At 49.6% G+C, this 22,446-nt stretch overlaps 1 protein-coding gene across 2 annotated transcripts in view; it reads left to right on the top strand.

Moving 5' to 3' along the window:
* Positions 1 to 22,446, top strand: part of SPOCK1 (SPARC (osteonectin), cwcv and kazal like domains proteoglycan 1) — a 500,079-nt gene that overhangs the window by 398,257 nt on the left and 79,376 nt on the right. For both annotated transcript variants that reach the window (XM_032837572.1, XM_032837571.1), the window contains one exon: positions 20,862 to 20,976. In XM_032837572.1, coding sequence (XP_032693463.1) covers positions 20,862 to 20,976 — 115 coding nt within the window. The remainder of the gene's footprint in view (positions 1 to 20,861; positions 20,977 to 22,446) is intronic.

The following is a 22,446-nucleotide window of genomic DNA, read 5'->3' as shown; positions in this document are numbered from 1 at the left end:
AGAGCTCAGGTGACTTGTCTGATCCATGTGTCAGGACCCAGACCTTCTCAGGGCCTCTTGGGAAGAGCAGGGGTCTGAGGGGTGGAGACCTCCAGCCAGCACTCCCTTCAGGTGCAGCCTGCGGATGTGGCCATCACCTCTAGGGGAGAAGGGAGGTTACTCTGACTCTTTCGTCCTCCGTCCTGCTGCATTGACTCTGTTGGAAGGGAAGGAAAGCCAGACTGTGTGCTGTTCCCATCACCCTCCTCCTTGGGAAGTTTGCCTGATGTAGCCTTATTGTATTGATTTAATTCATTTCCACAAATATCTACAAGGACTTCCCCAGCTGCTGGGGGAATGACAGCTTGTTACCTAATAGGAGCATTCGACCAGGACTCAGAAGACATTAGTCAAGTTTCAGCTTTCCTCTATGTTATCCCAGTAACCTTGGACAAATTGTATGTTTTCTCTGCATCTCCCTTTCTTCATCCATCACGCAAAGCTAATGATTACAGAGGCAATGTGGCTGTCCTCGCTCAGTTTCTGCACCGAGGTAGTGGCTGGTTGGGGATGGTGACCCCTGACATCTTATAACCTTGGGGTGGCTCATGGTGCCCCTGACCAAGAAAGCTTCTGGCTGGGGCCCAGTGTGAGTCATGGGGAGAGACGATGGAAAGGAGCAGAAAGAAGGAGTCAGAGTTCAGGAAACAGTTCTTTCCATCCTTCGTGGAGCTCAGGTGTCCTCAGCTGTCAGGCAGCAGGTTAACCCAGGGAGTGGGACAGGAAGATGTGGAGCCCTTTGTAGGAAAAGGAAGGAGGACCAGATGGGGAGTCCCGGAGCTCAACACTTCCAGAGCATTTTTCATTTCACTTGCTTAAATATAACCATGCTCGAAGGGAGTGTTGTTGTTATTTTCAGTCTCCAGATGGGTGAAGCAGACTCAGTTAGTACGTGGTGACACTGGGATCAAGCTGAGGTCCATCAGCCTGGGCAGCGCATGGCCCCCAGCCCTGAACAGCGCCGCCCTGTGGGAGCAGGGTGGGGGAGGGTTTTTGTGCTGGCGCAACAGTGTGGTCTGATGCCATTTTCCATTCCATTGCCAGCAGCTGAGCAAGTGAGGATCAAAGCCAATCAGAACCAAACTCTACTTTAAGTAGGTATTGGCCCTGTCATTTCTGTCATTGTCATCCACATCTGTAGAGATGGAACCAGGAGTGGACTTGGCCATTTTCTTTGACTTGGGCGTGCACCTGGCTGTCATTTTCTTCACTCCCTTAGGAAAGACAAGGTCCTTCCTCTCCAGTGCCCAGAGTGAAAGTGTTCTTAGTGGTGGCCAGGATGCAGGTCTCTTTCTGTAAACCATCTCCTCCCAGCCCTCTCTGTTGGTAGCCCCACGCTCCTTCTGGTGTCAGAAAGCCAGCAGGGAGGCCGGCCAACAGCTTTACACCCGGTACAGATGGCGAGTGGGTTCACTTCCCTGGAGCTGAGCTGTTTGGGGAAATGTCACTTTCCTGCTCTTGCCTCTCAAGTGCCTCTGAGCTGTGGTTTGTCATGGCCCTAAATTTAAACCTTGGTTTTTCTTTTCTAGTCATTTGTGCGGGTCCTTTCTGACAGCTCCCCCATTTGGTCCATGTCCCACATTGCTGTCCTTGGTTACCTGCTGTGTGTGTGTGTGTGTGTGTGTGTGTGTGTGTGTGTGTGTGTGTGTATGGATGCAGTGGGCTCAGGTAGGGGCAGTTCTGGATGATCTCGGGTGCTGCTCGGGGAACCCTCAGATCTGTGACCTCCTTTTATGGTTTGTCACATTGGAAGCTGAGATTCCCTTCTGTTAGGATTGCATGTTTCGTTGTCTTCTAGAAACGTAGACATTTAATGATTTTTTAAAAAGTTTCATTGCTTTTTTCTGATGAAAACTGCAGTAAATGCAGAATATTTGTGTAACTGTGGAACATGATGGGCTGTGCATGAATCCCTTGCTTTCTGCCGATGATGGATCCCTGATAGGGCCCTTTACTTCCCTGGAAGGATGAGCTTGTAGATCCAAAAGGAAAACATTCAGAGCCGGGGAAGGTAGGTCTGGTACCTGAGGGAGGCACTGGGTCAGTGGGCAGCTGAAGAGAATTTTTGGAAGAGATTGAACAATCTGAGGTTTCCTTTTTGATAGAATCTCCCCTGTGGTCTTACAGTGTCTTCAGCAGAACATTCACTTTTCACTAATACCTCTTATAGGGGCCTTTGTGTTGGGGGATCAAAGTGATGAGTTCCTCTTTCTCAGTGGCTTCTTAGTATCCCCCTGGACTGGTTGCTTCAACTCATTTTGTCCCTTTCATGTTTTCTGTGTCCCAGCAACATACCAAGTGTACTGAGAGGAAGATTCAGAGGAGGGGAGGTGAGCCTGTGCCCACTAGGACCTTACAGTCTGGACGGGAGAGACATTGGTCGCCTCACTGTGGCTCCAAGGTGACACAAAGTCTTGGGTAGTCCCTGGACCGGGGCGCAGCTTCTGGAATGTGTCCTGCTGGCCTCTTTGTGGGGAGGGGATTCACGGCATCTCCCTGGATGACAAGTAAAATGATTCAGACACTCTGGGCACCATCTCCAAAGTAGAATGGAGGCACACAGCAGCTGTAGCCACTGAGCCTGTGTGGGGGTGAGGGTGGGTTTGGCACTCCCCTGTGTCAAGTGCCCAGCTGAGCCCTAACCATCATCCTGGCTGATGCTCCCATTTTTGGCAGATGGGTGCCATAATTGTCCCCGTTCTACGTACATGGAAACGGAACATCATGAAGTTAAGTGACTTGCTCTTAGTCAACTAGTGAGCAAGTGAGCGTTGATATTTGATCCTGGGTCTGTCTGTCTCCAAATGCCTCACTCGGGACTCCTGCAGAATTCTTATGATGTCATTGTTCACTTCTGTCCCACTGAGGGAAGGAAGCCAGACGAAGTTGCCCAAGATGAAGGCTGAAGGAACGTCCGTTCCTTCCGTGGGCAGGCTTGGTGGGAGTGACAGATAGTATAAGTGTTTCCCGTGTTTTCCATCTCTCTCCAAGCCTGTGCTCTGTGCCGACCAGTTTATTCACATCATTTCATTTCGTGTTGATTTTTTCGTAGTATCTGGCTTCCTTTTTTAGACTGCAACCCATTCAAGGACCTCAGACTTGCTTGTTGTGTTCACTGCTGTGTCCCTTGCAACTACAACATTGCCTGGCACATAGTAGGTGCTCAACAAAAATGTCGCTTGAATAAATGGACTGTAGCAGGCCACTGAGACTGGCAGTGTGATTTCCTCCTTTTTAGAAATCAGGAAAGTCAGGAGCAGGAGGGTTAGCTTACTTTCCCATAGCTCAGAAGTCTAGAGCCAGGGAGGATTGGAACTCAGGGTAGCTCATTCCAGAGCCTCTGCTCTAGCCACTGTGCTATCCTGGGAGGTCACCAGTCCACTTGCAGAGGGTGTAAGTGGCTGATGTACTGGCTTTCATGTGAACTTCACAAGTGGCATCCTCCCCAAGCAGTAGAGGGAAGGAGATAATTGATGAGCTTAATTATCTGTGGCAGCGACATGATGAGGGTGACACGTCGCGAGTGCTTGTTATTATTTCGTGGAGCAGGAACCCCCCACATGGAAGAGAGCATGCACGTTGCGACAGACACTGCGAGATAGGAGCTGTTCCATTTCGTCCATGGGGGTTCCCTCTCCCCGAGCTTGGGTGTTAGAGTGTTTGAAAAATCATTCAGCTGTATGAAACACAAATTATGTTCAGTGGAGAGCAGCTAGCTTCCTGGAGATCACAATTGGCCTTCCTTACTGAATTTTGGCCTGATTAACACAGGTTCTGGATTGACATCAAAATAGGCAAGTAGAAACTTGGTAGGGGTGGGAGGAGACCTGTTTGAACTTGCTGACGTTGAAATCACAGGAAGGGAAGGCCTGTGTGAAACCTGTGGCTGGGGAATGTGCCTGGTGGGCTCCTGGATCTTGGAAGTGATGTTGCTTTGCTCAGCCCACAGTCTATGGCCTTTCTGGCCCCATTCCCTGCCCTAGAACACATGGTCAAGGTGAAAAACTAAGGCTGATTGACCCTTAGAAGCTGCACCAGCTTCTTCTCTTGGGTCTCATTCCCTTGGTACCTGGATGGGTGTCCTGCATTGTCATCTAAACCCACCCTTGAAGTCACGGGGACTTCAAGTGCCTTTTCCCCAAATGCTTGCCTCTTTGTAGCTGGGTCTCTCTTCCTGTCCCTCCTGTGTGGACCCTTGCCAGTTGCTTACCTAAACATCCCCACCCACCTGGTTGGGGTCGTGGCATCTCATCACAAGATTCAACTTTTTGTATGTACTGGACTTGTCTCTGCCCCCTCTCTCCCCATGGGTTCAGATCTAGATCTTCTCGTACATCCCCAGAAATTAATCAGGTACCAGCCTTCCAGCCTCCGATGTCTATATGTCATCCAGCCTGATGATCTCAGTATCAAGCCACGACAACCTCAGGGTCATTGGGACTGCAGTATGGGCCTCAGTAGAAAGCACAAAAGGAGAAGAGGCTCCCCGTGAATGATGGGACTTAGACATTTCTGGCCATGGAATGAGCAGTAGGAATCTGCAGCTCACACTCACCTCTGGGGGCAGAATGGCCACGAGGGTCAGCTTCATGGGACAGCTGGTCCAGCTGGCTCACCTTCTGTCACGTTCTGGGAGAAATGAGATGAGATCTGTTTAGGGGGGAAACCCTGTAATCCAAAGAGGAAAAATGACTGTCCAGTCCTCGCCAGTTCCACAACTCAGCTCCGTCATCACAGAATGAACTCTCACAAGGGCATTTTATTACTTAAATGTATTTTTCACAGAGGCGATGCCAAGCAAAGAAAATCTGCTTTGAGTTATATTACCTTTCCATTCAGCGCTACAGTGTCTTTCTTCTCGAAGCAGTAAAATGAGGCAGTAATTCAAAGTTTAAGTTACCGTTTCATTGAAAAAATACCACCTTCATCTTGTCGCATCTGGTCCCAAGTCTGCTTTGGCATTTTTGGTCACCTTTACCCATGGCTTCATTTCTGTTGGCTCTTAGGAGCAAACGCAGGCTTTCTTCAGAAAGGCATCTGGGATCGATCTTCCAGAGCAAGTAAAGGCAGAGAGAGGAAGAGATTGTCTAGAGCAGACACAAAGCAAGGTTGCCTGGCTGGTGATGTTTATCTCCCGTCAGGCTGCAGGGGATGTTAATGGCTTTCTCTGACATTGGGCAGTGTTAGCTTTGGAAAGAATTGGTGGATTTGCTTAGCTGGTGCTGTTTTCTCATCCTGCTGAATGTCAGGGGCTGCTGGGGGTGCGACACAGACCCTTCATCACACTGGAAATCTGCGGCTCTTTCTCCTTCTGCATTTCTTTTTCCTTATCGGTGAGGAGAGAGGGATTTTATGCGGCGGCTCTAAGAGGGGTCATCACTCGAGAAACCACGAGTCACCAGAGTCTGCCTGTACTCTGTGGTGGTGATGACAGAGACGGTGGACAACATGGGGAAGGTGGCCCGGAACCGCCCCTCAGAAGGCAGATCCACGGGGGTACTTTGGGACAGGAGCCGGCAAGGCCTCTGGAGGAGGATCAGAGCAGAGAGGTGTTCCATTGTCTCCGCTCCACAGATGTATTACTTGGAGCCTGCATTCTGAGGAGTTCAGAACCAGGACAAGATTGGCTTGACGCCACAGAAGAGGCCTTGCTTGTGTTGCTTTATGGAGGTTATGGATTTGATGCGGACCTCTTTTCACTCTGAGCTGCTTTTCCATGAGTGACAAGGTCATCCCACCCATACCTTTGGGCGGCTGTGAAGTTCTCTGTCCCATAGAGCCACTTAGAATGTCGAGGTTGGGGCGCCTGGGTAGCTCTGTCAGTTAAGCATCCAACTCTTGATCTCACTTCAGGTTTTGATCTCAGGGTTGTGAGTTCAAGCCTCACATTGATGGGTGTGGAACCTCCTTAAGAAAAAAAAGAGAGAGAGAGAAAGGAAGGAAGGAAGGCAAGAAAGGGAGGGAGCGAAGGGGGAAGAAAGGAAAGGAACACAACAGAACATGTGTGGTTGTTCTTTCATTTCTCCAAGAAACTCATTTTTAATTTGCTGGTAGTTCTGGTCAACCTCCGGGAGATTGTTTCCTATCTCATTCCTTTTTTCTTTCCTTGAGCGCCTATGGGCACCTGCTGTGTTCTGGACACTGTTGGAGGTGCCTGAGATGCGGCTGTGAATGCTAAGACCAAGCTCCCCGCTCTTGTGAGGTCCATGTTCCAGGGAGACCACGACAAGAGCCCTCCAGAGACACATGGGAGAGGCACTTCCTCCCGCTCTTCTGCGTGCAGAGCGGTGTAACTCAGTGCACGCTACCTCAGTAACCAGTCCGGGGAGAATTCCCCACACACATGAGACTGAGCTTTCCTGGTAGGAGAGGAGCTCCTGCAGGCATGCTGGGCTGACCGGGAGGGCCACTGTCACTGCAGCTCTTAGCTTGCTAAACGTCTTGATAAGGGACCATGTAATTAACCCCTTCAGAGCACAAGCCGTAGGGTCAGACGGCCTGGGTTTGAATTCTACCTCTGCAGCTTAGAATTGACCTTCACTGCACAAAAGTTTCTGAGCCCCAATTTCTTCACAGGTAAGTTGGCTGCTAGTGGAGTTCTAGAAGCTGGAGTGAAAATGAAGGGAGAAAGGTGTAGTAGGAAAAGCCTTTAGCACAATACCTTTTCCATGACTAATTGCCATGAACCTTTATGTACATTATGATGACTTTGGAGGAATTTCTACCAGCACCACAGAGGCTCAAGATGGACTTCATGTTTGTAGCTTGACTCCAAGGGATAGGCACGTGTACTGCACGGAAGCTGGGGAGCCCAGCAGCCCAGTCATAAATGGGGAAGAAATGCTAGGGGCTGTGAGGAGCGGGCGTGGGCTGTGGAGAGGCAGTGGCGTGGGTTGGAAATGTGCCTGGGGCCAAGGGCGTCTTGGAGGGACATTGCCCAGGTGGGGAGTCTTCGGGTAGGAGGAGAGGCTGCCATGTGAGAGGGGCATCAGAGTGGAGCAAGGCCTGGGAGGGGAGCTGGGAGCCGCTGTGGGAGGACTAGGGCAAGGTTGTTGGAGTGGCAGGGTCAGGACCAGAGGGAATATGCCTCAGAAATAAGAATTTGAATTCAGTCTGGGCATGTGAAGAAGATGTCTGCCTTTGGGGATCTTTGGCCTGACTCCCCAGTAAGCAGAGAGGATCAGACGAGGGAGGAGGGACCGGGCAGGTTTTGCATCTGGTGGACTGTGAGAACCTAGGTCCCATCCACAGGGCTGAGGAGCGTCAAAACCTTGAGTTCTTGGTGAGAGATCACGGCCACCATTTGGGCAACTCCACTGCAGCTTGTGGCCCCCAAGCCGTGTGTGACTGTTTAGGAGGTAGTGAGACATCTGGTCATCTGCCCAAGTGTCTATTCGTCTGTCATTGTTTTTTTTTTTTTTTTTTAACTACCTGTTCTTTTTCAAATCTTTTCTGAGGCACTGAGGCTAAACCAGTGAACTACAATACCATCTTTGTGGAACTCCTAAGGGAGACAGGCAAGAAAGCAGTCATTGCAATGCAGGATGGTGTGCTGGGGAGGTGGGCACCCTCGGGGAAACCTGCCCTGGGATTCCCAGGGGTACGACAAAGCCAGGCATCAAAGTGGATGGTGTCCAGGGGGAGTGTGGACGGTCTGTTTAGGGGGCAGTGTGTCACAGCAGAGCGAGTGTGTGTTGGAAAGAGACGCAAAGGGACAGGGTTCGAGGGATACCTGGGCTTGGATCATGGGGGTCCTCTTCTGGGCTCACATCTTCACGTTCCTCTGACGATGACAGGGACGAGGCATGGGCGTGAACTGGGACAGAGAGGCACAGGCACTGGCATGTCACAGAGATCCTCCAGGTGCAAAAGAGCTACTGGAGGAATGGCAGAACAAAGGGTTGGCAGGACTGGAGGCATGAACTGAGATTTATTGTCTGTCGTGTGCCGGGGTTTGCCCAACCCTGGGGATCCCCCTGTCACCCATTCTGTCCTGTCAGCTGCGGGGGGAGGGGTGGCTTTATTTAGTGCTAAGGAAAGGAAGGTTTGGGCAGGTTGTGTGAATTAGTTAGACTCTCCTCTCCAGAAGGCAGTGGATGTCTGCCTATCTGAATGTCACATCCTCTTACAGGCCTGTGAGGACAGAGGCAGGCAGAACCTGGGCAGAAAGCCTCTCCTCCCCCATCATCACAGCTGGAGAGGTGAGAGTCCTGATGGAAAGTAGGTGCCACTCTCACAGGGTGCCACCTCCCGTCAATCCTGCCTGTGAAGGGCAGTCAGTCCTGGCAGTGTCCGGGGGAGCGGGACAGGTGGCCCGGAGAGGTGGCTTCGCGTGGACTGGGTCCCTCCGAGGAAGAAGCCTGGACAGCCTGAGAAACAGGCATCCTGGGGGCATTTATAGCAGTAGAGACATCTATATTTTAAGCAGGTGCCAGCTAGGAACATTCTCTTCCTTTCTCCTAGAGCTGCCTGAGCCCACACAGCCAGGCTGGGCGAGAGACTGTAAACGAGCCCCTGCGTGCACCGCTCCTCCTGCACCGCCTGGAGTCTCTCCTGGAGGGCTGCGGCTTCTGCCTCTGCTTGCAGAATCCCCTCTGCTCTCTCCTTCTGCCATCCTTCCTCTGCTGCCTGCTTTTCTTCCTCTCTCCTCTTTTCATCCCGCCCACCCTCCTCTGTAGAACGGGTTGGTACTCCCTAAGCTCCTAGAGTTGTGGGTGAGACGATGAATTTCAGCAAGCCCTTTCCGCCCCCTGGGAGCCGTGGGGCTGACTCTGGCCCTAGGGCCTGTGAGCATGACTGGCACCTAGATGTCCAGTTCCTGCAGTGGAGAATGCTCTCAGGAACCTTTCCACCCGGTGGGAGTCAGGTTCAGAGGCCTGTTCTTGGAGCCCTCCCCAGCTGGGCCGCTCTGGACTGCAACCTCCTGAAAGCACAGTGCCCAAGAGCGCCCCAGTATAATGTTTGGTGGTTACTCTGTTAGCCCAGAATTGCTGCAGGCCCTCGTGCCTCCTGAGCAGGTAAGCCAGGCACCATTAGCTTCCTGACCACAAAGGGAAGGCGCCCACCTCAATTCTGTGGGCTAATCTGCTTGAGTTCTGCAAGTGATCTTAGCTGATTGGAGCCGTTTAAAGTGACTTTGGATAACATCACCAGCACCAGTGCAATTGACGAATAAGGGTTTCATTTGGCCTGAGTTAGTGGGGAGCAGCCGGCTGCCTTCCTTCCCTTTCAGTAGCTCAGCCTCGGCGGCGTCCCTCCCTTTCTCCAGTTGCCCTGCCCTGCAGTCAGTCATTCCTTCCCCTCAATATCCTCTCCTTCTTCATTCAGCCATCCTGGGATGCCTAGAAAGACTTTGCCAGACCCCTCGGTGTCCAGAAGATTCTTAGGCAATGCACACAGCAGTGGACTAGGGAGAAGTAGAATGATCTGGATTAAAAAGGAAGTTTGCCATTTACTGACCTTGTGACCTTGACAGTCATTTGCTTTCCTGAGGTTTCACTTTCTTCATCAGCAAAATGAACCCACCCACATCTGCTCTCATGTAGTGTTATACAAAGTATATCCTGTAAGTAAGCCAATATGTGAAGCACTTGCTGTGTGCTAGGGTCCAGACAAAGATGCATGTTTTCGGGGCACCTGGGGGGCTCAGTCAGTTGAGCGTCTGCCTTCGGCTCGGATCATGATCTTGGGTCCTGGATCGAGTCCCTCATTGGGCTCCCTGCTCAGTGGGGAGCCTGCTTCTCCCTCTCCCACTCCCCCTGCTTGTGTTCTCTCTCTCATTGTCTCTCTCTGTCAAATAAATAAATAAAATCTTTAAAGAAGAAAAGATGCATGTTTTCTTCAAAGGCAGCTGTGTAGACAGACGAGTATGTGCAGTATAGTAACGCAGTGAGCAAGAACGGCTCTGGGGCACAGAGGCCCCCCTGGAGGTCTGTCTGGAGGGGAAACAGAGCCAGGCCAGGAAGAGGTAAAAGTCTGAACTGTTGTCACATTCGAGTGTTTGCATGCCTCTTCAAATTCTGAGGAAATCTGTTTTGTTTCTACTTGGAGCCCTTTTCCTAGAGGGCTGGAAGGAAACTGGAACTCATTTAATGAGATTTGCCTCCGTCCTGGGGTCCCGTCGCTTGTTGGAATTCTTACTTAGTCACTCACCCGTGCACATAGGCTGTGGCTTTTGTTCACTCTTTCCTTTACCCCACATGTTTCTACTGAGCATGGACCAGGTGCAGGACGGGGCACCTCACATACAGCAGTGAGTAGAACAAAGATCCCTGTCCTCGTGGAACTTATATTCTAGCAAGGGGGAGAGACAGGAAACAGTAACTAAAACAAGAAATTCATAGTGTATTAGAACATGATGTGTGTGTGTGTGTGTGTGTGTGTGTGTACACAGGAGGACAGTGTGGGAGAGTCAGGAGGGCCTGTTATGATCACACAAGGGTGCCGAGAGAAGGCTTTGTCGAGAAGGTGACATCTGAGCAAAGGTCTGAATTATACGAGGGGTATCCTGGGGAGGGACAATGATCTGTCCCTGTGTCCAGGGCTGCTTTGGATGTGGGGCTGTCTGCTGCTTCCTGGCCACGTGTGGACAGGCTGTGTGGGGTCCCATGTTTCCTGACGCAGATCTGGCCGTTCTCTCTCCATGGGTGCTGTGGTCTCCCCAGTAGGCTGATAGGAAGCAGGGCCTGGGAATTGTGTGTCCTTTTGCATCTGTGCCATGTCCCCCAAATCCTAGATAGACAGAAAATCCCACAGAATTGGGAAATTTCAGGACATGATCCAGCCTTTCGAGGATCCCAGGCACAGCAGATATCAGGCGAAGTCCTAGAAGGGGGAAGCAGTGGAGGTGATGTGTGGGAGCCCAAGGAAGGTGAGTTTGGGGCACATAGAACATGGACCAGGGAGAGGGGAGTAGTGGCAATGAGCCGGGGGACCCTGCGGGCTCAGGCAGGCACCCCACGGGTTGGCTCTGCTCACCAGAGTGGGGTCACTGCTGGACGTAAGGCACAAAGGGTGCTGCCAATCAGAGGCTACAGGGGCTGGTTCTGAGTTGTAACATGTCCCTTGAGCTCCTGCCCCTGGGGAGCTCTCAGTTTTTCCTTAGGCTCCCTCACATGGGGCCTTGCCCTTTCCTTTGGCAATTTCATGAGCAGGGGTTTTTGCACGGGTCTTGTTGGACAAGTTAGAGGAAATGGATGCAGCTTTGCTTCCAAACGCAAATGTGTACAACTTGCACCCAAACTGGGCTGAAATTTGCATCCTCATTTGCTGAAGAGAGGTTTGCTAGATGGTTGACAAGCTAAAGAAGGTCAGGAGAAGGTAGGGGAGTTTCTTGGGAGAATGACCTCAGGGCGATACCTCTGCTATATGCACTACCAGAGAGGGTCTTTGCAAGAACCAAAATGCTGCTGTTCACTGTGCCTGCGTTTACCCTTCGCATAGTGGCCTTACTTGCTTCTGTTGCGTAAGCGAATCTGTGCTCCAGAAAAATCTCAGTCATTGGTGGAGCAAGTTCTCACGAAAGGCCCACTCCTCCTGCAGACTGTGGTCTACAGGGTCCTCACTGCCCTCCAAGAGCTTGCCCCCTGGTGGGGAAACACAGCAGGACATGTCGTTGCAGTAGGTCCCGTGCCATCGCGCTGTATGGAGAAGGGTTCAGGGGAGCACACAGGCATGGTTGGCATGGTTTCCGGAAACATTTTCCCAGCACCACTGGGCAAAGCAGGTTACGCTTATTTTTGTCCAGCTTTTGCTTTAATAATTTTTTAAATTGAAGTGTTGTAGTTAATACAACATAGTGTTGTATTAGTTTTCAAGTGTATAATATGATTCAGTAATTCCATACGTTACTCAGGGCTTATCATGATAAGTGTACTCTTAATCCCCTTCACCTATTTCACCCAGACCCTGAGGACCTCCCCCTGGTAACTACCAGTTTGTTCTCTGTATTTAAGGGGTTTTTGTCTTTTGTCTCTTTTTTTCATCATTTGTTCATTTCGTTTTTTAGATTCTATATATGAGTGAAATTACATGGTATTTCCCTTTCTCTGCTGACTTATTTCACTTAGCATTAGACCCTCTAGGTCTACCCATGTTGCAAATGGCAGGATCTCATTCTTTTTGTGGCTGAGTAATATTCCAGTGTGTGTGTGTGTGTGTGTGTGTGTGTGTGTGTGTGCGCGCGCGCGCATGCGCGCGCGCACTCATCTTCTTTACCCATTCATCTATCGATAGACATTTGGGTTGGTTCCTTATTTTGGTTATTGTAAATAACACTGCAAAAAACATAGAGATGTATATATCTTTTCAAATTAGTGTTTTCCCTTTCTTTGGGTGAATTCCTAATAGTGGATATAGAGCATCACATGGTAACTCTATCATTAAATTTTTTTGAGAAAACTCCACACCATTTCCCACAGTGGCTGCACCAATTTGCATTCCCACCATCATCTGACTATGTCTCCTCGGGCAAGGAAAATGAAAGCAAAATTAAACTATTGGTACTACACTAAAATAGAATGCTTTTGCACAGCAAGGGAAACCATCAACAAAACAACATGTCAGTCTAATAAATGGGAGAAGATATTGGCAAATGATATATCCAGTTAGGGGTTAATATCCAAAATATATAAAGAACTCATACAGTTCAACACCAAAACCAATCTGATTAAAAAAATGGACAGAGGACCTGAATAGACAGTTCTCCAAAGAAGATGGACAACAGACACATGAGAAGGTGCTCAACCTCGCTCATTGTGATGGAAATGCAAATCAAAACCACTGTCATCTTTCACCACACACCCACTGGAATAATTAGAATCAAAAAGAAAATAAATAAGTGTTGGTGAGGATGTGGAGAAATTGTTTTAATAATTATTAAATGTATGGAAGAATTTAAAAATCTGAGTGAGGTGTACTTCCATACCATATCACCGAGATTTGGCAGTTGCTAACGTTTTGTGAGATTCACGCCCTCCCCTCTCTTTAACCTACGTGCTTTCCCCCTTGAACCATTCAGAAGCAAATTAGAGACACTTCCCCGTAAGGAAACAGGCATTCTCTTATATGACCACTTTCACAGGTGTTCTTACACCTACGAGAACAATAACCTAGTCATGTCAGGTAATGCGCAGTCCTTGTTAAAACCACAGCACTTTTTCCCAGAATGTCCTTTACAGCTTTGTATAATTTTGATTTTCTAAGAGCCAGTCAAGCTTCACCCCATGCATTTGTTCTGGCTTTTTAATTTCTTCTGTTCTAGAAGAGGGACCCGCTCACACCAGGGTTGGTTTTTTGTTGTTGTTGTTGTTCGTGTTTTTTGTTTTTTTGGTGTTTTTTTTTTGTTTTGTTTTGTTTTTTTGCTTTTTTGTTTTGTTTTCGTGGTGGTTTATTTTTTGAAAGTCCAGGCATTTATCTTATAAAACGTGTTCAATTTTGGACTCATTCTCTAATGAATAGATTGAGGTGAGGAGCTTTTGGCCCTGCCCCTCAGAGGCACTGTTGTGTAATACTTCCTTGTGCAGAAGGTACATCAACCGGGCCCCCTGCTGCAGGTGCTACATTGGCCCCAGAGTCCGCGCTTTAAGGTGTGACTGTCACGTACGTTTTCTTTGTGTAATAATGAGGTCTGTGTTCTACGGGAAGCCCTTGGAGACCCTGTGAATGCCCTATTCCCCAATTCCTTTTACCCACAACTTCCAATAACCATCAAATGATCGTTTCCTAACTCAGTTATTACATGGGGAGTTGCCAAGTGATTTCCTAATTCCAGCCTTCCTTCTCAATGTATTTAGCTGGCATTCTTCCATAAAGACGAGCTTTTCCTTTTTCACATTTTTAGCAATTTGGTTTTAAGGGGTAAGGTTCTGCCTTCTTTGGAATTTTTAACAGTGTGTGTGCATGCGTGTGCTTGGGAGGGCAGTGAGTGAGCCCAAACCTGACACCTGTGTCACACACAGGACTCTGCACACTCAGCTGAGAAGGTCCCTTCCACTCTTCTCTGTAGGTACACTGGCTTCCTTGATAACTTTCATGTGCAGTCGGCATCTTCCACCACTGGGCCTTTGCCTGGAATCCCCTGACCCCAGAGGGCTGCCTGGCCCACTTTATTCTTTACTCTACACAGATGTCATGCCAGATTGCCTGAGAGCACCCCAAGTAATATACCTTCCCCTCCCCATTATTCTCTGTCTCTTAATCTCCTTTGTGCTGTTTTATGATCCTCATTAGCACCTGCTGTATAAACTTCATGGGAACAGTGTTTTTGTCTTGTCTGTTTGGAGCCCGGTACAGTGCTGGCCCATAGTAGGTGCTCAGTAAATACTTGTTCGATGTGAGAAGGAACACACACATGAGGGCCTGTTTGGTAAACCTCTGATTGAGCCCAAAGACCCTTCTGTTGTTTCTCTTCACTCCTCCTTTCACATGACCCCAGGGACAGTCAAGCCCCAGACAGACGGACAGCTGTTCTTCCGTCTGTCAGGAATAACATGGGGAGCCAGCAGCCACACTCAGTCCCTGCCCACTCATTAAAGCCAGCAGAGCCACAAGTTTACCCACCCCCCCTTCTTTGACAGGATTTTGGGGGAATAAAAACAAATCAGAATTCATCAACTGTGAACAAAATTGTCAACTGTGAACTGTCAACAGTCTGGTTTTAAAAATAGATGATTGGTTGATGAAATAGAGTGGAGAAAGCAATTTAAATAAAATGTTAAAAATAATATCCAAAGCATGCAAGGCAAAAGCAAAGAATGCAGGGCAATAGAGAAACATACTCAGTGGAGATCTGTGTGAGCAGTGAACCAGAGAGAGGTTATTAGTTTTGCTTTACAAATCACGGAAGAGAAAGATTTACTGGCCATTCGCAGGAACATTCCCTCATTCCGACGTGTTGGTGTGTTATGCAAAATGGAAGGAAAGATTGGTTGGGAAATCTGCTAGCACATTTATTTTTAAGTAGGTCAACGTTTTGAATATTTCTGCCCATTCCCAAAGTCTTTGGCTTCCTCCATCTTCTGCGTTTCTGTGAGGACTGGGGAAGACATTTCTCTCCCAGTGGATCAAGGGGTATAGAAGCTTCCAGGAGGTTATGTCTGTGTTTCTCTTTGTGTTTCTGTGAATATGGGTTCCAGTACGAAGTTTAAAAGTCGTTTGAAAGTTGTTACTTTCCCACTTTCTAGGCTCTCCTCTTTTAAATACTTAGGGCTTATTATTTGTTTCATTCCTTGATCATAAAATCATTATAAAGTCTTGAATGTTTCGTATTTCTGCCCATGAGTCACAGTTGATAGTATTTGGCCAAGTTCTGTATGTCCACCCGCCCAACATTCCAAGGCTGCTGTTCCAGGTGTTGTTGTTGTTGTTTTTTGTTTTGTTTTGTTTTTAACTTGCTTTCCAGGAGAACTGAATCATCTGGGCACAAAGGTCTATGTTTTATGAACGTAATATGCAGCATTTCTATTCCATAAAGACTTATCTCTTTTTAAACATCTGGGCGGAAGGTGTGTTAGTCTGCTAGGGCTGCACTAACACAGTACCACACACTGGGTGCCTCGAACAATAGGAATTTACTGTCTCACAGCCCTGGAGATAGAAGTAGAAGCCAAGGTGTGGGCAGGGTTGATTCTGGGCAGGGTTGATTCCTTTGGAGGCCCTGACTGAGAATCTCTCCCGCCTTTCCTTAGCTTCTCGCAGCCACAGGCATTCTTTGCTGGTGGCTCTCTTCTCCCTGTGTCACTTCACTCCTCCATCTTCCCTCTACGTGGGTCTCTGTGTCCAGCTCTCCCCTTCCTGTAAGTGTGGCAGCCATATTGGATTAGGACCGGCGCTGTTGAGCTCATTTTAAGTTGATGATCTCTGTAAAGACCCTCGAAGATACTGGGGGTTAGGACTCCCAAATGTCTTGTAGGACAGATATAATTCAATACCTAACACAAGGTGTGAAGTTGTCTCTTCTAGAAAGTAAGTGGGGTCAGGGCGGTGGTGACTGCTCTCTGTTTAGATCCACTTCTGATATGGGCCAGGGCTGGAAGGGCCCCCGAAGGTGGCAGTGACCACCTTTAGGAGTCTTTCCATTTGTTTAGTGTGTCTCCTTCCCCAGGGAAGGAGCTCCTGGGCTTGCCTGCAGCCTTGGCCCTATGAGAGCTTTGAGTAAATGACTGGCTGTCCACTCTAAATCCCCAAAATGCATTTATACCTCTTTCCTCCTCTTCTCTCCCCACAATTCTTCCTTAAAAAAAATTTTTTTATGGGTGCTCCTTTATCTGTTCCCAAGAGTGTCATTTTGTAGTTCTTTTTGATTGTTTTGTTTTATTTATTTATTTTTTTTTTTTTTTGCTTTTCCACCTCCAAGCCCAGACTCTAAGGGGTAGGCTCCCAGTCTACCCTCTTTAAGTTGGAACCTGCAGACACTGCTCTGATGCAGGTCAGTGAAGGCCAGCAGGTGCTGGCAGATGGTGTGCATCCCTAGTACCTCCAGGGCTGGTGTGGAGGAAGCCAGTAAGTGCCACCGGAGCACGTCCTTCCTGCCAACAAATCGCCGTCCATGATTTTGCCACCTTGTACCTGCAGCTCTGAGCACACTGTGAGAGAGAAGGTGTAGCCATTCTGGAGGCTTGTCATGTGTGAAAGGAGCCAGTGCCATCCCTGTGGTGTCAGGAGACACCTGGGTCTCCCTCGTCACATCTCTATGGGAGAATCTGCATTCTGACCCCATCTTTTCCGAAGGAAGCTGCTCCTGTCCTGATAGGTCAGAGCCCAGTGTCTGCTAGGTCCAGAGCCTAGTCATGGGATGGCTGCGTGGGAAAAGTACCATGAGCTGCCTCTTTTTCTCTTGGCCCCGTTCTCTTGGCAGCCCTCTACAGGAGGGCTAGCATACCTGCCTGGAGTTTTCAGAATCATTCTCTCCACAGCACAGGGCACACTTCTGCAGAGCCCAGAGGCTCTGTGCATTTTCTCCACTTGGGACTGAAGGTGAGTGGCCAGGACGTTCTTGAGCATCTGTGGCCTGCAGGTTGGGAGAGGGCATTGGAGCCCTTTGCTCGGCGTGACAGCCTCGGTTGGGGCAGCCCACTCTAGCGGGAAGCGCTGTACTTTGGAAGTGGCCTGGCCCCTGTGAGGAAAGCTGGTGCAGTGACCACCTTTTGGCCTGTGTAATTGTTCTTCCCTAGCGAGAGCCTGGGGCAGAGGGGTTGGGCCTTAGTGAAGTGCTATGGGACAGGGACATGCGTGAGGTGCCCCGAGGAGACCCCCTGCCCAGCAACAGTCCCGGCCAGACTCAGAACCAGGTGCCCTCTCCCCTTACTCGCGGGTGCCCACGTGTGCCCTCATTTACTCCCCTTAGCAACAGTCCCCGGGAGGCGTGGGTAGAGCTCCGTCATCACTTTGATGGAAGCATGTCAACTTTGTTTTATATTTCCTCATGAAATATTTGATACACAAATGTAGATGTCTTGTTTCTATAAGTTGTCAAGCCCAATGACCAAAGCCTTGGAATCTATCACTGAGTTTTGGGGAATAAACCATTCTCAGGCTTCACAGTGTTTTTCTGGGCTCCTGTCGGGGGCCGTCGTCCTGCCTCTGCCCCAGAGGTCGCCCCTGTCTTGGTATTTGTCACCCTACCTCCCAATATATATTACACATATATAGGTATCTCTAAATAGCACGTGTTGAGCTTTATATTAAATGGAATTCTAGTCCTTCGAGCTTCATTTAAATGACACATTCTATCTGGAAGATAAAAAAGCAGGCCTGTGCCCTTGAAACACGGGTTTCCACTGGTGCAGATAAATCTTGTTTTCTCTGATAGCACCTCCCCGGGGTCCGGGAGGAGGCCCGGCTGCCTCCGCAGATTGTGACAGCGGCTGTCCACGAGAGGGGGTTCTGGGGCCGGCCGAGGAAGCAGAGTTACCAGAATCACAGTCTGCAGGGACTCTTGGGCGAGGGCAGGCCCCCCCAGGAAAACGGGTGTTCCCGAGCATCTGGGAAGCAAATGGATGAGATTCTGAGTCCATCAATGGTTGAGGGTGAGCGGGGAGGCTAGAAGGCCGAATGCTGGACGGGAGCTCAAGGAGAGGCCTCAGGCAGCAGGTGTGGGTCAAGGATGCTTTGACGGGAACACCCCGAAGGCTGAGCTCCAGCACCTGTGTTCCTTGTGCGGGTGAGGTGATCGCAGCTGGGGACCAGAGCGGAGGCCCCGAGGAGCCTGGGGAGCACCACCCATATCCTTTAGCAACTATTTACTGAACACCTACTATGTGCCTGGGAGAAGACGTGACTTTCCAGCTGACGAGTACCTCATGGTCTAGTAGGAAGTCAGTGCTGCCACCCTTGGCTATGTTATGCTGTGCTCAGGAAGGATCCCCAAACATCAGTGGCTTGTGGCAGCCAGCAGACATTAACTCCTTGTTCCTATTTCGTGTTGGCTGCGGGCTCGCTGCAGCTCTGGTGCTTGCCCTCGCCCTCTGGGCCCCAGGCCACAGGAGCAGCCCTAGTGTGGTTCGTGTCATTTTCATGGTAGAGGGAAGAGCAAAAGAGGAGATATGAGTAAGCAGTGGTTCTTAAAACATCTGCTCAACCCCGGCCGGTCACACCTACTCGCAGTCCCCAGGGAGAGCGAGTCACGTGGCCAGGACAGAGGTCCTCGGGGAGGGGGTCCCATTTTCCCAGGTGGGCGGTGAACGAAGCCAAGATTCCGCTTTCAGGGAAGGCCGGGGAATGTCTGGGAAGAGTCTTACAGTCTATCAAGGATATGAACCAGCAATTTAGTCACAGTAGGATTTTTAGTAAGTAAATGTATTAAGTTTTGACTTCACAAAATAATTTTTCATACACAAATATACTGTTGCCCCTAACTTAGCTTTGGAGAGTCTCTTGAGCAAACAGTTTGAGAACTGAAGCAGGATTGTTTCAGAGCAGAGGGGCGGCGGGAGGAGGTGGGGCTGGCCACGGTGTTCTTCTCTCCAGCATGTGCACACTGGCTGCGGGATTTGAGAAAAAGCTTTTTACACGGACACCCGCCGCTTCCCTTCCAGTCTTCCTCTTGGCTACATTCTGTCCCTCTGGCTGGCGGCAGTCCATCCCATTCCTATGGGGCTACTTTGTTCCCATCCCTCCACACACACCACTCCTGACCGCCTCATAGTCGTGGCCGCACGGCTTTAGAAGGACGTGGTCTTTTTTGCCTCTTCATGGAGTTCTTGAGTTTGGAGGCTGAGCCATGGCTGCCTTTCATCCAGTCCCCACCACCCCTCCAGCCACACTGCGCACATACTAGATGGCTAACAAGTCTGTACAAAAGGCATTTGCCTCAAGGGGAAGTCATCACCCCATGGGCTTGTCTGTCACGCTCTCTCTCGTGAGGCTGGCCACTGTGTGAGTGACGCTTGGAGTTACTCAGAGTGACTCCCGTAGGTTCAGAGCCAGGTTTGAAACACTCTTGCCCTGGGTTTGTCATCGGGATGGGAACAGAATAGCCGGGCCTTCTCGGTATTCAGCTGTCCTCGGGTGTGCTGGTTTGCAAATGCTTGTGGGCTTTTCAGAGGTACACATTTGTGTTTTCCAAGGGCAAGGACTGTAACTTCCCTTTTTCTTTTTTCCCTTGTAAAAGATTCCCCATGGCCTCTGATAAGAATAACAGACAAAGTGGGTGCTCAGTAAATTTTGCTTGCCTCCTCTTCTTTGGAACCTCTACCAGGTACACATGTGTTTCTCAGCCCGTGGGCCTTAGCAGAAGGTTGATTACATGCAGACCTGGATCTTGAGAACTGTATAAGTGGAAAAAGAATAAACTGTCAGACAACTGAAAAGGAGGCCAGTAGCAACCTGGGGTACCGTATGGAATATGTGCTCTCCACGTGGAAACAGCGATGTTGTAGGACCAGGGTCTGAGCCCCACACTCAGACATGGCTTGGAATCCACCCCAAAAGAGCATCATGATATTTTGTGGGTTATTTAACTGCTCTGAGTCCATGTCTTATCCCTTAGATGTCAGGATCCTAAAAATTCTGTTAACTGTTATGCTCTTTTGCACCTGTAAACAACATTCTTTCCGGCCTGTGTTCTGAACCGGTTGAGACTTGACGGTAAAAGTGGCAGAAGTAGTGAAACAGGCAGGAAGTGGCCAGAACACTACCAGTGTAGCTGATGAAGGGTTGACATGAAGAGATGGCGACTTTTGGGCTTCAACCTGAATCTAAGAATTAGATGGGTGCTTGCACCCAGTCCTGTGCTAGAGACACCCATGGGTATCCTCTGCGGGGAAGGACTGTATAACACTCAGGTTTGGGATGGTCAAAGCAAAAGCAGTCACTCCTTGCATGTTCTGGGTGGGTCAGGGCTGGGCCTCACACACATCACCCAGGGTGTTAACTCGGGGTTACCCTGCCCCTGTGCCCAGGGAGAGCATATGAGTAGCTGAGAGAGTCTAGGATCCCTGTACTGGGGCAGAGGTACCCTAGGGAAAGAGTAAGGAAATGGAGGGAGGTGGTCTTCTGCGGAAGGGGTGGGCCTTGGTGGACCCCTGGGACTCTGAGATGTCATTTTGGATGAGTACTTCTGTTAACAGTTACAGCTGCATTTATCATCGAGTAAAGTAAGCACCACAGTGCTCTCCGGTGGTCTCAGAGGTTACCCCGTGTCTTCAGAAAGACATGAAAGGCCATTTCTTTTTCAGCAATCTACCTGAGATGTACTCCTTCCTTCTCTGTCTCTGCTCCCATGAGCCCACCTGGCTGGAGAGAGACAGCTGCTTCCTGGGGACACCACGTGGGGGGGTCTGCTCAGCTGCCTTCTTAAAGCCTCTTCTGCCTCTCTTTTGCAGTGCAAGTTGGAGTTCCATGCTTGTTCTACTGGCAAAAGCTTCACCGTCCTCTGTGATGGGCCCTGTCCATGTCTCCCGGAGCCCGAGCCACCAAAACTCAAGACACAAAAGAATGGTGAGTGGGGATCACAGGAGACCCTTGGAGGGAGGCCAATGTGGCCAAGCTCTGCCTCCCCCACCCAACCCCCGTGCCTGGAAGTTGGAGGTTAACAGAGCTGTTTGAGCCCACATGGGGGAAATGGAGGGGCTTGGCAAGTACTCCAGCTTGTGTAGGGACTTGAATCTGAACTGCCTTCAGCTACCATTAAAAAGAAGAGGAAGAGCTGAGTCTTGCAAAATGATTCCATGACACCAGATTATGCACTAGGTTCTTTCAGAGGTCACGTCAGCTGTGACATGAGAAGAGTGGGTTTGTTCACCTCTCAGACCCCAGCCTGCCCTGGGCTACGTCTTGGTCTTCCTTGACCTTGAATCTCTAAGTCTTTTGAACTTCTCAAGGGTGCATTTCAAAACAGAGACTGCAGAGAAGCCACGACAGTGTAGAGGTGCCACGACAGTGTAGAGGTACCCCTCCCCCCCACCACCACCAAAGGCGTATCTTCATTTGTATATTCTGCTCAGAATGTAGCACGGAGCCAGGTGACACATGAAAGGAGAAAAACTGTCCAGGGACAGTGGTTTCTCTCTCATGGCTGAGGGGGCAGGGGAGGTTGGCCTTATTTGGATGTTTCAGTGATGGAGAAAGGAAGGCTGTCGCTCTGGCCTTGGCCTGTTTCTGAGCCTTCCTTAATGAGACCCAAGCTGGAAGTTTGCCTCTTCCTTCTGTGGAGCTGGGCTTTCTCCCTCGTCGCTGCTGGTCCATGGAAAATGTTGCACGTTTCTGAGTGTGAATGAGTGTGTGTGCACAGGCACGCACGTCTCTTCTAAGGCGTCTTCTGTAGGTAATGGGGGAGGGTGATCTGGGTGAATGTGTTTATGCCTTCCCTTGTTCATAGGTCCCATTGACTTTTCCAGGGCACATATGTGAAGATGCTGGAATGTGCATTTGTCCATGGTGGCCATCGCAGGAATATTGTGCTAAGATACTCTTTGGAAGATTTGGCTCAGAATGTGGAAGCTCTAGGGTCACAACTAATCTCCAGAAATTCCTCTTGATGAGCAAAAAGCTGATCTCCCTGTGTTTGGGTCTGATCCATTTATACAACTTCAGTAAGAAGTGTTCATTTGTGTACTTGTGCCCCCTTGGCATAGGGTCTGAAAACCTAAAGCCCTGTGGTGTGAAGAAACTGCAAAACCCAGAAAACTCACTTCTGTCTGAGGATTTCTTAATAACCATAGGAAGTTTCAGTAGTCTCTGTTATTCCAGGTGTATTGTTTACTGGTCTTATTTACTCCTCTATCCTGAGATGAAGAAACTAAACCAGCAAAGTCACCTCCACTATTTTGCCTATGGTATCTCCATGAGGTAGTGGCTTCACCTCTCCTCAGGGGCCCCAAATCTGCTCAGGCTTCCTGATTTGCCATGGTGAGGTAACAGACTGGTCTCCTGAGAAGCCTTCAAATGAAGTACAGTGCCTGTTGCTTC

Source organism: Lontra canadensis, unplaced genomic scaffold (assembly GCF_010015895.1).
Source record: "Lontra canadensis isolate GAN:19392208 unplaced genomic scaffold, GSC_riverotter_1.0 scaffold99, whole genome shotgun sequence".
Classification (NCBI taxonomy): Eukaryota; Metazoa; Chordata; class Mammalia; order Carnivora; family Mustelidae; genus Lontra; species Lontra canadensis.
Note: the sequence above shows the minus strand (reverse complement) of the source record. Positions and strands in the feature narration are given on the sequence as shown.